The sequence below is a fragment of the Loxodonta africana genome, chromosome 10, assembly GCF_030014295.1.
Source record: "Loxodonta africana isolate mLoxAfr1 chromosome 10, mLoxAfr1.hap2, whole genome shotgun sequence".
In the NCBI taxonomy this organism is placed as follows: Eukaryota; Metazoa; Chordata; class Mammalia; order Proboscidea; family Elephantidae; genus Loxodonta; species Loxodonta africana.
Genome location: NC_087351.1, coordinates 62,560,137 through 62,572,571, shown reverse-complemented (window position 1 = coordinate 62,572,571; position 12,435 = coordinate 62,560,137). Strand labels below are relative to the sequence as shown.

Here is a 12,435-nt window from a genome sequence, read left to right as displayed (position 1 = left end):
AAAGGGAAAGACAACACTCAATACAAGGAAGGTCAGCTCAATTGGACTGGACCAAAAGCAAAGAAGTTTCCGGGATAAAATGAATGCTTCAAAGGTCAGCAGAGCAAGCGCGGGGGTCTGGGGAACATGGTTTGCAGGGACTTCTAAGTCAATTGGCAAAATAATTCTATTATGAAATCATTCTGCATCCCACTTTGAAATATGGCGTCTGGGGTCTTAAATGCTAACAAGCGGCCATCTAAGATGCAGCAATTGGTCTCAACCCACCTGGAGCAAAGGAAAATGAAGAACACCAAGGCCACACGACAACTAAGAGCCCAAGAGACAGAAAGGGCCACATGAACCAGAGACCTACATCATCCTGAGACCAGAAGAACTAGTTGGTGCCCGGCCACAATCGATGACTGCCCTGACAGGGAGCACAGCAGAGGACCCCTGAGGGAGCAGGAGATCAGTGGGATACAGACCCCAAATTCTCATAAAAAGACCAAACTTAATGGTCTGACTGAGACTGGAGGAATCCCGGCGGCCATGCTCCCCAGACCTTCTGTTGACACAGGACAGGAACCATCCCCGAAGACAACTCATCAGAAATGAAAGGGACTGGTCAGCGGGTGGGAGAGAGACGCTGATGAAGAGTGAGCTAATTATATCAGGTGGACACTTGAGATTGTGTTGGCAACTCTTGTCTGGAGGGGGGATGGGAGGATAGAGAGAGAGGGAAGCCGGCAAAATTGTCAAGAAAGGAGAGACTGAAAGGGCTGACTCAAGAAGGGGAGAGCAAGTGGGAGTAGGGAGTGAGATGTATGTAAACTTATATGTGACAGACTGATTGGATTTGTAAACGTTCACTTGAAGCTTAATAAAAGTTATTTAAAAAAAAAAAAAGGAACCAGGACTTCTTGGAAATGTGATTGATTGCAGAGCTGGGGCAGGGAAAATACAAGATGAACCTGGAACAGCTCATGGTGCCCGAAAGTAAGAAAGTGCTCGAAAGAAAAACATGGGGGCATGTTGAAAGGACACAGGCCCCAGCTTGAAGGAGCTCCCAGTGGTCAAAGCTGGAGCAATTTGAGCAATAAAATAAATAGTTTTAGTATAGAATAAGACAAATATAAAATTTAAAATATAGAATAAAATATCTGTGAGTCCATACCAATATAAAAATTGATTAAATAAAATGGAGGAGAAACGACGTTTTTTTCTTACAATAGAATTCAACTAATAAATGTAGAAAGAAAAAAGGAAATAGAAAATCATCATTAGACAAACAGTAATGACTGTTGTAAGCAAAATCCACTGAATTACACTGAAATTAATGAGCAAAAGTTGGAGGAGAAATAGGCTTTGCATAGTCTTAAAGTATCTCCCCCAAGGTGTTTATTAACTACAAAGAGAAAGATAGTAACTTGTCAGTGCAGAAAGCTGCAAAAGCTACCTTAGAAATCATGTTCATGCCAGTTAAGTGGAGAGCCTTTTAAAAGATAGCTTTGGTTAGTTCACTTGAGTATAAGAACAAATGGTCGTAAGACAGTGTGTCATAGAATTTGCGTTAGTGTTTCCTTAATGTCGCCTTTTGTGAACCTGAGAAGTTTTCCCGAGTCTAGATGAATATGTCCATTGTCTGACTTTTATTTTTCTCTTAGTCTTCCACTTTAGTCTCTTCCCTGGAGGCAGAACTTTCTGAAGTTAAATTACAGACCCATATTGTGGAACAGGAAAACCGCCTTCTCAAAGATGAACTGGAAAAAATGAAACAAGTAAGGCTGTGTGCTGTTTAGGGGGCGTTCATAGAGCCATATGTACCCAATGGTCTGATTTTTCTAGCCACCAAATGTTCTTTTTACTGAGCCCTATGACTTTTTTTTTATGACTAGTTTTTTTTTTTTTTGCTAAGTAAGGCTGAAGACTTGAAATACAAATCTGTTTGTTATAGCTACCATTGTAAATTCTCTCGATGTTGTAATCGTGTAACTTGTAACATACATGTTTTAGAATCTAAATCTATTGCTAGAAATGAATCACAACCACTTCAATTTAAGAAATTTGTTGTTCTACTTTCTCCCAGCCAGGTGACAAAGTAATAGAAGTTTGTCTAAAATGAGAGTGACTTTCTTGCTCTTTCCTTTCACAACTGTGTTCACTCGTGTTTGTGAGGCACGGGTAAAGCTGTTCTCTCTAAGTCGTTTTCTTCTAGCAAGTATGAGGCATCTATCCTAGGTGTATGGGTAAATTCTAGGGCATTATCAGGGGTGCTGCCTCACTTAGAATGTGGCTTTAAGGATCCTATTTCAGAGTTTCAAGCAAAAGTTTTTATTTTTTAAATAATTCTTTTTGTGTTTTCTGTGAAAGTTCACACAGCAAATTAGTTTCACAGCAAAGGTTTAATTTTAAGTATAAAAGATCGTTCACCTTAAAATTATGTCCTGACAATCATCCTATTTTACTCTTAGCTAGTTTTCAAATAGTACAGGTATCTTTATTTGAACAGTCCTGATTTATAGGAGGAGAATTTAGTTGTTTCATGTGATTTATTGGCTTCACCATACAATTCCTTTAATTATTATGGCACTCTTAGATTATAGGCTGCTAAAAAAAAAAAAAAAAAAAAATTTTTTTTTTTTTTTTTAAACCAAAAGTGGGCAGTTCAAATCCACCAGATGATCCTTGGAAACCCTATCGGGCAGTTCTACTCTGTCCTGTAGGGTCTCTATGAGTAGGAATCATCTCAACGGCAACGGACTTGGGTTGGGCTTAGACTATAAATTCTGTTTCTTGTATCTGTTCAGTCTATAAGCATAAAGGTGCCCTTTCCTGAATGCTGAAACACTTAGAGTCTGTACAACCTAGTGGTATATTTATGTTGAAATCTAATTGTATAAACTTTGCTTTCCTGAAAGGATTTTAAGATTCTCAGAGTATATGTGTCTCCCGTAATGCCTAGTACAGTACTGGTACCCAACAGGTGCTTTATAAGGAACTTTTCAAGTTAAATTCTGTTGTACGAAGTGTATCTGCTCTGCCATAATTAGAGAAGGTACCTGTTCCATATAAACATGAGACGTTAAAACTCATAGGATCCTTTTGTGGTGTATAAATATTCCAAAGCTCTTATTATTGAGTTTATCCTGATTGACTTGGGCATACTTTTTTCCTTTACCTTTTGAAAGTCTGTCCATTGTTCAGCCTTTAAGAGGATAATGATGGGTTCTAAATCCACGGCATGGGAAATGTGTGCTTCATGACTTTGCAAAGCTAGCGAACAGAAGGAAAGGGACAGAGCTGGGAGTAGACAAAGATGATGAGAACATCATTCACATTTTTATTGCACATCCTTTACAGAAGCATTAGTATAGTGAGATGGGAAAAATCAGTGGGCTCTTCCTGCCTTTGGTAGGAGCTTGTTTCAGTAGGCGCCTGGACACCTGGATCACAAGGGTAGGGCAGTGTCAGCCCATTGTTGCTGCCGTACAGTTTGGAGCTGGAAAGCATGTACCACTCTGTAAGGCATAATGATTTATAGTTCACAAAGCATTTTTACGTATTTATTACACTGAAAAGAAACACAAATACCATGAGGAGAAGTCACATGCCAGGCTATAGACACCCAAAACAGTATCAAGCTTTGCAGGATAGTGGGTAAAAAGAAGCTCTGTATTAGACCAGTGCCCGGGTACTTTAAAATCCATTTTCTCGTACCCTTTTGACTTGTTCCGATTTGTAAGACGTGCTGGATTTGTTGCCAGTGGAAGACAAGATTCAGCCCTTAAGGTCTATTTTGTCATACTATTCCAAAATCTAAGTGTAAAAGAACTTAAGGTAGGAAGTGGAAAGATGGCCATAAAGTCAAAATGATAATAAAGAACTGAAAAATTTTAAAGGCAAGTGAAATGGAGGAAAATAAAATAGTTTATAAACTATAGCTTATAACCTCTAAAGGGTTAAGAAGTGTAAGAAACAATCAGTCTCTTTAAAGCAGTGGTTCTCAACTGGGGCAGGGTAGAGGCAGGATTTTGCTATGGGTTCTACTAGCCAATGACTTCAGCGCTCTTACTTTGGACACATTTTCAGGAAAGACTAATGTCTAGTAAAGGATATCATGTTTGGTAAAGTACGGAGTCAGAGAAAACGAGGGAAACCCTCAATGAGATAGATTGACACAATAGCCAGAACAATGAACTCAAACATACCAGTGACCATGAAGGTGGCACAGGACTAGTCACTGTTCCGTTCGGTTCTGCCTAAGATCACCGTGAGTCAGAGCTGACTCCACAGCAACTAGCAACACGCTCCCGGGGCTAGTGGGCAAAGCCAGGGATGGTGCTGAGCACCCTGCAAGGCACAGCCCAGCCCTCCTAGCAAAGGCTTGTGCAGCCCAGTACGTCCGCAGGGCCAGGGATGATGCTGGAAAGGAATGAAGACAGCCTTTGCTTTGCCTGATTCCGTAAAGGGAGGAGGAGGAAGCCGGTGTGTTTACTCCAGGAGCATTTTACTGGCAAGTCAATTTAGGCATCTTCCAAAGGGAAGTGAACGTGGAGCAATGTAAAAACACTGTTGCATCTTTTAGCGTGCCCTTGTGTCAATGCCCAGTATGTGATTCAAACCAATTTTATATTCTTGACTGGGAATTTTGAAAATGACTTTCTGCTAGTTAGAAAAGCGTGAGGAAGATGTTTTATGCTGTATGTGCACAGGTTTAGTTGATGACAGCATGGCAGTGTGTTATTTATTTTACCCTAAAGGTTAAAAAAAAAAATCTAGGACTGGTAAAAAAAAAAAAAATCTGGGACCGTTTTTTTTTGTTTTTTTTGACAATGTCTGTCTGGTAGAATCTGTCTGGGCAGATGTTTCAGCCTTCAATTGGGGAGCTGGGAAAAGCCAGCAGGGAACATTTTGTTAGAGTTAATTATAGTCGCCTAGAGTTTATATGTCATCTAAAGTTTCTGCAGATAGGGAAATAGCAGCAGACATGAAACTGTCCTGTTTATAAATACTTCTTTATAAATACAGCCACCAGATGTGATGGGAGGGCTTGTTTATCTCTTACAGCCGCACAGATGCCCTGATCTCTCTGACTTCCAGCAAAAAATTTCTAGTGTTCTAAGCTACAATGAAAAACTGCTGAAAGAAAAGGAAGTTCTAAGTGAAGAATTAAGTAGCTGTATTGATAAGGTAGTACAAATAATAAGCCTTTTTATCATCGTTGTATAAAGTGCATCATAATATGCTGTTCTCTATGGCCAGTGCCACGTGGGCCTCCCGTTAGCCTAATTGTTCCCTTAGTCTCCTGGAACAGTGCTTCAGCTGGCGCTCTGTGAGCCTAGATCTCCTGAAGTCATGATTGTGACAGGAATCTAATTAGTTGTTTCACAATCATATTATTAAATACAATAACAAAGTATGTCTAATTTTAATATATCACACAACTACTTAATATATACATATAATGCTATTTTTATATACTACTATGTTGCTTACATGTAATAAATAATACAAATATTATTGTATTTAAAAAACTGTTTTTTCCTACCTGCCTTAATGAGCATTCCATGTACTACTGTTAAGGTACTCCCTTGAGATTTCTGATTGCCTTCCAGCCCACTACCACCCACCCTTGAAATATGAGGGGGTGAGAAAGAAAAATGCAAATCCCAAAAGAAAAGAGACTCCTGAAAATTAGGTAGAACAGGGAGTCAGGAAAATTTCTCTCCTTTCTGTTACCTTGCCCTGCTCCCCCATTTACTAGATGCCACTTGATCTTGTCAGTACAAGTGGAGGCATACAAATTGGGGCTAGATACATTTGCAAAAATACTCTCTTACCTCTTTCTCTTCCTGAGAACAGTTGGCAAAATCAAGTCTTTTAGAGCACAAAATTGCTACTATGAAGCAGGAACAGAAGTCTTGGGAGCACCAGAGTGAAAGCTTAAAGGCACAGCTGGTGGCTTCACAGGGAAAGGTATGTGGACAAGTCTTGTTTCATCTTTACAGTTAGCATTTTCTACCTTCCAACAGAAACCCCAGTTGAAAGAATGTTCCAGGTGGAAGTGGCCTAAGAGAAGAGTGCTTAGAATAATGGCTTTTTCAGTTTGACTAACATTTGACATACGTTTACAGGATAGTGAAATAACTTGAACGATATTTCCCTCAAAGTTTAGTAGTTATGAGATTAGATATTTATGAAAGCTTGAGAAAAGTTATATAAAAATGGCTGTTCCTAATTTAGAAACATGGTTTTCTAAGGCAGGTTGCCCTATTATAGTTAAAAGATCTTCAATCAACATTCCTTTTTAAAATTTAAGAAATATTTGAAGTTGATATGAAATACCAGGTATTAGCATGATGTAGGGTTCTACAAGTATATATTTTTATTTTCAACTAAGTGTTCCTTTACAGACCACCGGCGCAGGCTAAAACATCATTTCTACAAAATTCAGTAAGACATCTTCTGTGATGCCAGTTGGTCCTTGTTGGTTCTGTAAGATGTCACTAGGTAATCTACCAGATAACTATATCAGCAATACCTTGCTCCAGGCATGATTTGTCATTGTCCTTACTATAATTTAATATCCTATAGGTTATTAAACATAGGTTTCCACTGAGCTACTGAAAAAACTAGATGTAGTAGGTAGAAACAAAAGGGACCTTGGAGTTTTCATGTCCTCATTCATTCCTACACATTGCCTAGGTGAGACCAGTGAGGGTTTGGACAGGAGTGTAAGGTTGTTCTCCTGATGCAGGTTCAAAGTTTAGAAGATACCCTACAGAATGTGAATATGCAGATGTCCCGGGTTAAATCTGACCTACGAGTGACTCAGCAGGAAAAGGAGACTTTAAAACAAGAAGTGATGTCTTTACATAAGCAACTTCAGAATGCTGGTGACAAGGTAATTTCTTTTTTATTGAGGTATAACTTATATGTAATAATAAGAGTATACAAATTATAAGTGTATAACATGATCATTTCTATATGTAAACATACATAAATATATGACTTTTTACATATGTGAATGCATATATACGTCTATATATATGAGGAGCCCTGGTGGTGCAGTGGTTAAGTGCTCAGCTGCTAACCGGAAGGTCTGCAGTTAGAACCCACAAGCCACTCTGCAGAAGATATGGCAGTCTGCTCCCATAAAGATTTACAGCCTTGGAAACCCTGTGGGGGCAGTTCTGCTCTGTCTGCTCTGTCCTGTAGGGTCGTTATGAGTCAGAATCGACTTGATAGCAGTGGGTTTGCTCTGTGTGTGTATGTGTGTATATATCTATGTATGTGTATATATATATATATATATAACTTATAGCCACTTAACTGCTTCTATCCTCTGCAACCAGAGGTTAGGGTTACCTGTTTCTAAATTGCATATAAATGGAACCATGGTGGCAAGGTAATTTTTATACTGAGAGAGAAGACCATGCTGAGTTGAGTTCTGTAGTAATAAAAATAAAACATTTTCTTAGTTAAGTAGTAGAATATAAAAGCATTCATACAAATTAGAAGTCAAGGAAAACATTGCAAGAAATCAATTTGGGAACATGCACACACAGAGACTGCAAAAAAGTAAAACTTCTACTGAAAAGGAAAGCATTGGCATAAAACAATAGTACTGTTACCAGATTGTTCATTGCAATGACACCAGAAAGTCCAGGAAGAGATGGTGAAAGCGTTAGCTGACTGACACGTTATGGTGATGTTCCAGAAAGGATGTCTTGTTTTAGTATATCACAATCCTGCTTAATCTCTTCTCAAATTCATAACAGTGTCATGGGTATCAGCCTTGGGATTGATGTTAAGATTTTGTCCTACAGTAAAAATTGTCAGTAATTCTGTTATTTGATACATTTTTTAAAACTGTGGTTTATTTTTACTGAGATAGTTGTTTCCATTTTCCAGATTACTGCTGGGTTGACATTTTTCTCAAAATGAAATTATACCTTTTTTCCTTTCCATGTTTTGACTTAAAAGATGGGAGGCTTATATAGTTGTTAGCTTTTTTGTTTTCTTAAGCATTTTCAGGATCCAAAAAAATCATTTTGGAAGGAATATACTTAAAAGTGTATCCCTGAATTCAGGCCTCAGTCACATGGACAGTGTTCTCTGGATTCTAAAAAAGGACACGATTGTATATATGAGGCTGAAAGTAGAGTTTAACTCGTGACAGCTTTCGAGTGGACAGCACATTTCAGAGTTCCCTTGTGCCTTCTGGAAGCCATAAGAGTAGTTCTCTAGGTTCAAAACGTAGCCTCATGAGAATGAGGCAATTTTTAATGCCACCAATCTGTATGCACTTGGATCCCATATGGACCTGGAACTTGCTCTACAATTATCTTTGCTAATGAATTTGTCCAGACTGTTTTGCTAAAGTCCATTTTAAACGGAGAATTTCTAAGCCTTTTTTAACCAAACTCCAAGTATATTGTTTTGTTTACATCTATATATACATACAAGGAGCCCTGGTGGTGCAGTGGTTAAAGCATTCGACTGCTAACCAGAAGGTCGGCTGTTGGAACCCACCACCACTCCTCAGGAGAAAGATGTGGCAGTCTGCTTCTGTAAAGATGTACAGCCTTGAAAACCCTATGGAGCAGCTCTGCTCTATCCCATAGGGTCGCTATGAGTCATGATCAACTCAGTGGCAGCAACTTTGGTTTTTTTGGTGTATGTACATCCACGCATTCCCATTAGAAGAGAAAGGAGAAGGTTGAATGATGCTAAGAATTGTTGTCATTAGGTAAATATGACACCTTTCTCAAACCAGAAATGACCCATTGGTTTGCTTTTAAGACTTACCTTTATAATTCTCTTTTAAGAACTGGGCCCCAGAAATAGCCACACATCCATCAGGGTTCCTTAACCAGCAGAAGAAGCTGTCTTGGGACAAGTTGGATCATTTGATGAATGAGGAGCAACAGCTGCTCTGGCAGGAGAATGAGAGACTCCAAACCGTGGTGCAGACCACCAAAGCGGAGCTCACACACTCCCGGGAGAAGGTGACTTCAAAATTGTACATGGTGGTATATGTTTGAAAATTGTTCATTTGATATGAAAATGAAAGTTTGATATGATTGAAATGGTTCCAGCATACGGATTTGAGTATTCTGCTGTGGCAGACTTACTTAAGAATATATAATTTATCATTTATGTACATACAGTTTTATCCTGATGTGTTTATATTTTTCATTTTGTATAAGCAGTTCTGTATTAAAATCTGTTTTTGCTTTTAATCGTCATATTCAAAATGTAGACTGATGGAAATTATGTTAATTATATAGCTCTCATTCAAATTGGCTAGCTGCCAAGACTAGTAATACAAAATAGAAACACTGTACACAAATCTTGCTGGTCTAATTCCTTATATGAAAAATAACGAAAACCAGTTACCATCAACTCACAGCAACCCCTTTGTGTACCAAGAGCAGAATTCTGCTCCATAGGGTTTTCAAATGCTAATTCTTCAGAAGTAAATCACCAGGCCTGTCTTCTGAGGTGCTTTCAGGTAAGTTCAAACCTCTACCCTGTCAGTTAGCAGCTGAATGTGTTAACAGCTTGCACCACCCAGGGACTCCCTGTAGGAGAAAAAGGAGCCCCTTTTTGAAGACTAACATTTAAAGGTTAGAATGGTCTTTAAAGGTCATCTTTTCCAGCCACCAAACTGATACATAAATTCTCTTTACCTCTGCCAAGTAGTTCACCAACTATGTTTAACCTATGCTAGAACACCTCTTTTGAGAGAAATTCTAACCCTGAAGAGTCATGAATATTCATTTAGTCTACACACTCTGTGCCAGAAAGTCTGCTGTTGCTGAAGTGGCAGTGGTGAACAAGACAGCCATGGTCCCTGTCCCCATGGAACATAGTGGGTGTAAACGCATTATTTCAGGTGTGAATAGCCCAGTCAGACTAGGTAAGAATGGCACCTCATTCCCTCTCGAAAAGTTATGCTCATGTCAGAAAAAAAGTGCCTATCCAGACTGTGTCTCTTTCTTGGCAGGCACATCACACTACCGAGTCCTAGAGGTTTGGTCAAGTGTAAGAGCCAGAAGTCCTCTCTTCCCTGTCTTGTCCTTCTAGCATTAGGTTTTTTTGCTTGTTTGTTTTGTTATTTAAGTCTATAAACTGCTTTATTTGATTTTTTTTAACTTGAACAAATAGAAAATTTTACCATCCCTGTACCTAGTATCCACTCTAACTATATTTAGTGTTGAGTTTTTGGACCCAAACAGATTAGAATGTGTTTACCTAGGAAGGATCTTTTGAAACCCAGAAGCGTAGGCTTCGAGAATTGGCAAATTTAGCTGGAATAAAAGGGGTTTGAATACAACAGAACCCAAATGCTGAATAAAATCCTTTCTTAGGTTTGTTGTTTGTTTGTCCTGCCTGGATGATTATATTAGCATTTCTTCCTCTTATTTGTTCTTCTTAGGTTCGTCAACTGGAATCCAGCCTTCTCCCTCCCAAGCACCAAAAACATCTAAACCCATCAGGTACTGTGAAACCCACAGAGCAAGAGAAGTTAAGCTTAAAGAGAGAGTGTAAACAGTTTCAGAAAGAACGATCTCCTAACAGGAAGGTGAGTTTTTTAGTGTTTACTGGCCTCCTATGTTCTGGCTATAAAGTGTCCTTAAGTGTATTTTTCTTCCTACATGTGCTTCTAAGGAAGTGGATACAATGGCATATTTTGGTTCTTTATTAAACCTTTTTATGCATTTGCAATCTTACTAAAACTGTATTAGCATTCTTTTTGATTGAGTAATGGGTTCACAAGGAAGATAGTTTTGTTTTTGTTTTAATATGGAGTTTTTGAATCATTAGTATGACAAGCCATTATAAGATACTAAAAAAAAAATTCATTGCTGTTGAGTTGATTCTGACCTATAGCAACCCTATAAGGCAAAGTAGAACTGCCCCCTGGGGTTTCCAAGGCTATAAATCTTTACAGAAGCAGACTGTAGCATCTTTCTCTCACAGATCAGCTGGTGGGTTCAAATCTGTGACCTTTCAATCAGTAGTCAAGTGCTTTAACTACTGCACTACCAGGTCTCTTTCTTTATAAAATAGTAAAATATATATATAGCCTTAATGTTAAAAGTGTCTTAATTTGGTCTATATTAGTTATCAGTTACCACTTACAAATTACCTAAAATTTAATGGCTTAAAACAACAAACATTTATTACCTCAGTTACTGTGAGTCTGGAACTCAGAAGCAGCTTAGCTGGGTGGTTCTAAGTCAAGAGTCTCATGAAGTTGCAGTCCAGATGTCAGCCGGGGTTGCAGTTATTTGAAGGCTTCACTGGGGCTGGAAGATCCGCTTCCAAGCTCATTCATGTAGCTGTTGGCGGGAGGTTTCTGTTCTTTGGTAGCTGATTGCTGGTGGCCTGAGTTCCTCACTACCTGGGCCTCTCCTCAGGATGTGGCAGCTGGCTTCTCCTAGAGGGGGCAATGAGAGAGAGAGAGACTAGCCAAGACCAAAAGACCAAGAGGGAAGCTGTAGTGCCTTTTATCACCTTATCTTGGACGTGACATATCACTTCTGCTTTATACTTTTGGTCACCCAGACTAACCCTGGTATAATGTGGGAAGGGACTACACAAGGGTATGAACAGCAGGAGGTGGGGATCATTGGGGGCCACCTTGGAAGTTGGCTACCATATGGTCAGATTTCTGTATGCAGCTCAGTTTGCTTTCCATACTTTGCCCCATGAAATTAGAGTCCTAGACCAGTGTTACTCTGGGGGTTATTGTTGTTACTTTCTTTCTATTTTTTTAAGCTAAAGTTCAAACGTATCACTGAGACTGTCCAGGTATGAAAAGTCTAATACAGAGTAGATGAGACAGTCACCTCATTCATCCTTAAAAAGTCATACTAATGTCAGAATGGAAATGCCTAGACAGACTGTGTCTTTTTCTTGGCAGCCACACCACACCATTGAGTCCTAGAGGTTTGGTTAAGTATAAGAGCCAGAAGCCCTCTCTTCCCTACTTTGTCCTTTTTTAGACCCAACCAGATTAGAATTGTGTTTACCTAGAAAGGATCTTCTGAAATTCAGAAGGGTAGGCTTCAAGGATGGACAGATTTGGCCAATTAAACTTGTGGTTTGTTTTTCTGGGAAGAATGATGAACATTACTTTTGTAATTTAAAAATTCATAAATATTATGTAAAAAATAAAAATTTTGGAAATTATTGTGGCCATAGGCAGAAAGAAGGCTGGTTATACTCCAATGCTGAAATGCCATTTAATTTCTGGTACATTCAAGTGAACTTTTCAGAAAGAGAGTGGATTTCATCCAGCTGCTCACCAAGGGAAAAGTCCTAGCATAGGTTTTAAAATAGCATGAACTTAAAATGTTCCTGGAAAGATTACATTTCTGTTCAACAATTCTTTACTACTTTCCTCAGGGTTCTTGCTTTATTAGAGGCAAATATCAACAT

General features: G+C 38.8%; 1 protein-coding gene across 7 annotated transcripts in view; it reads left to right on the top strand.

Annotated features, from left to right (window-relative positions):
• Window positions 1-12,435, top strand: part of NIN (ninein) — a 116,793-nt gene that overhangs the window by 89,427 nt on the left and 14,931 nt on the right. For all 7 annotated transcript variants that reach the window (XM_064292460.1, XM_064292458.1, XM_064292459.1 and 4 more), the window contains 6 exons: window positions 1,647-1,760; window positions 5,050-5,172; window positions 5,845-5,958; window positions 6,740-6,886; window positions 8,814-8,993; window positions 10,427-10,573. In XM_064292460.1, coding sequence (XP_064148530.1) covers window positions 1,647-1,760; window positions 5,050-5,172; window positions 5,845-5,958; window positions 6,740-6,886; window positions 8,814-8,993; window positions 10,427-10,573 — 825 coding nt within the window. The remainder of the gene's footprint in view (window positions 1-1,646; window positions 1,761-5,049; window positions 5,173-5,844; window positions 5,959-6,739; window positions 6,887-8,813; window positions 8,994-10,426; window positions 10,574-12,435) is intronic.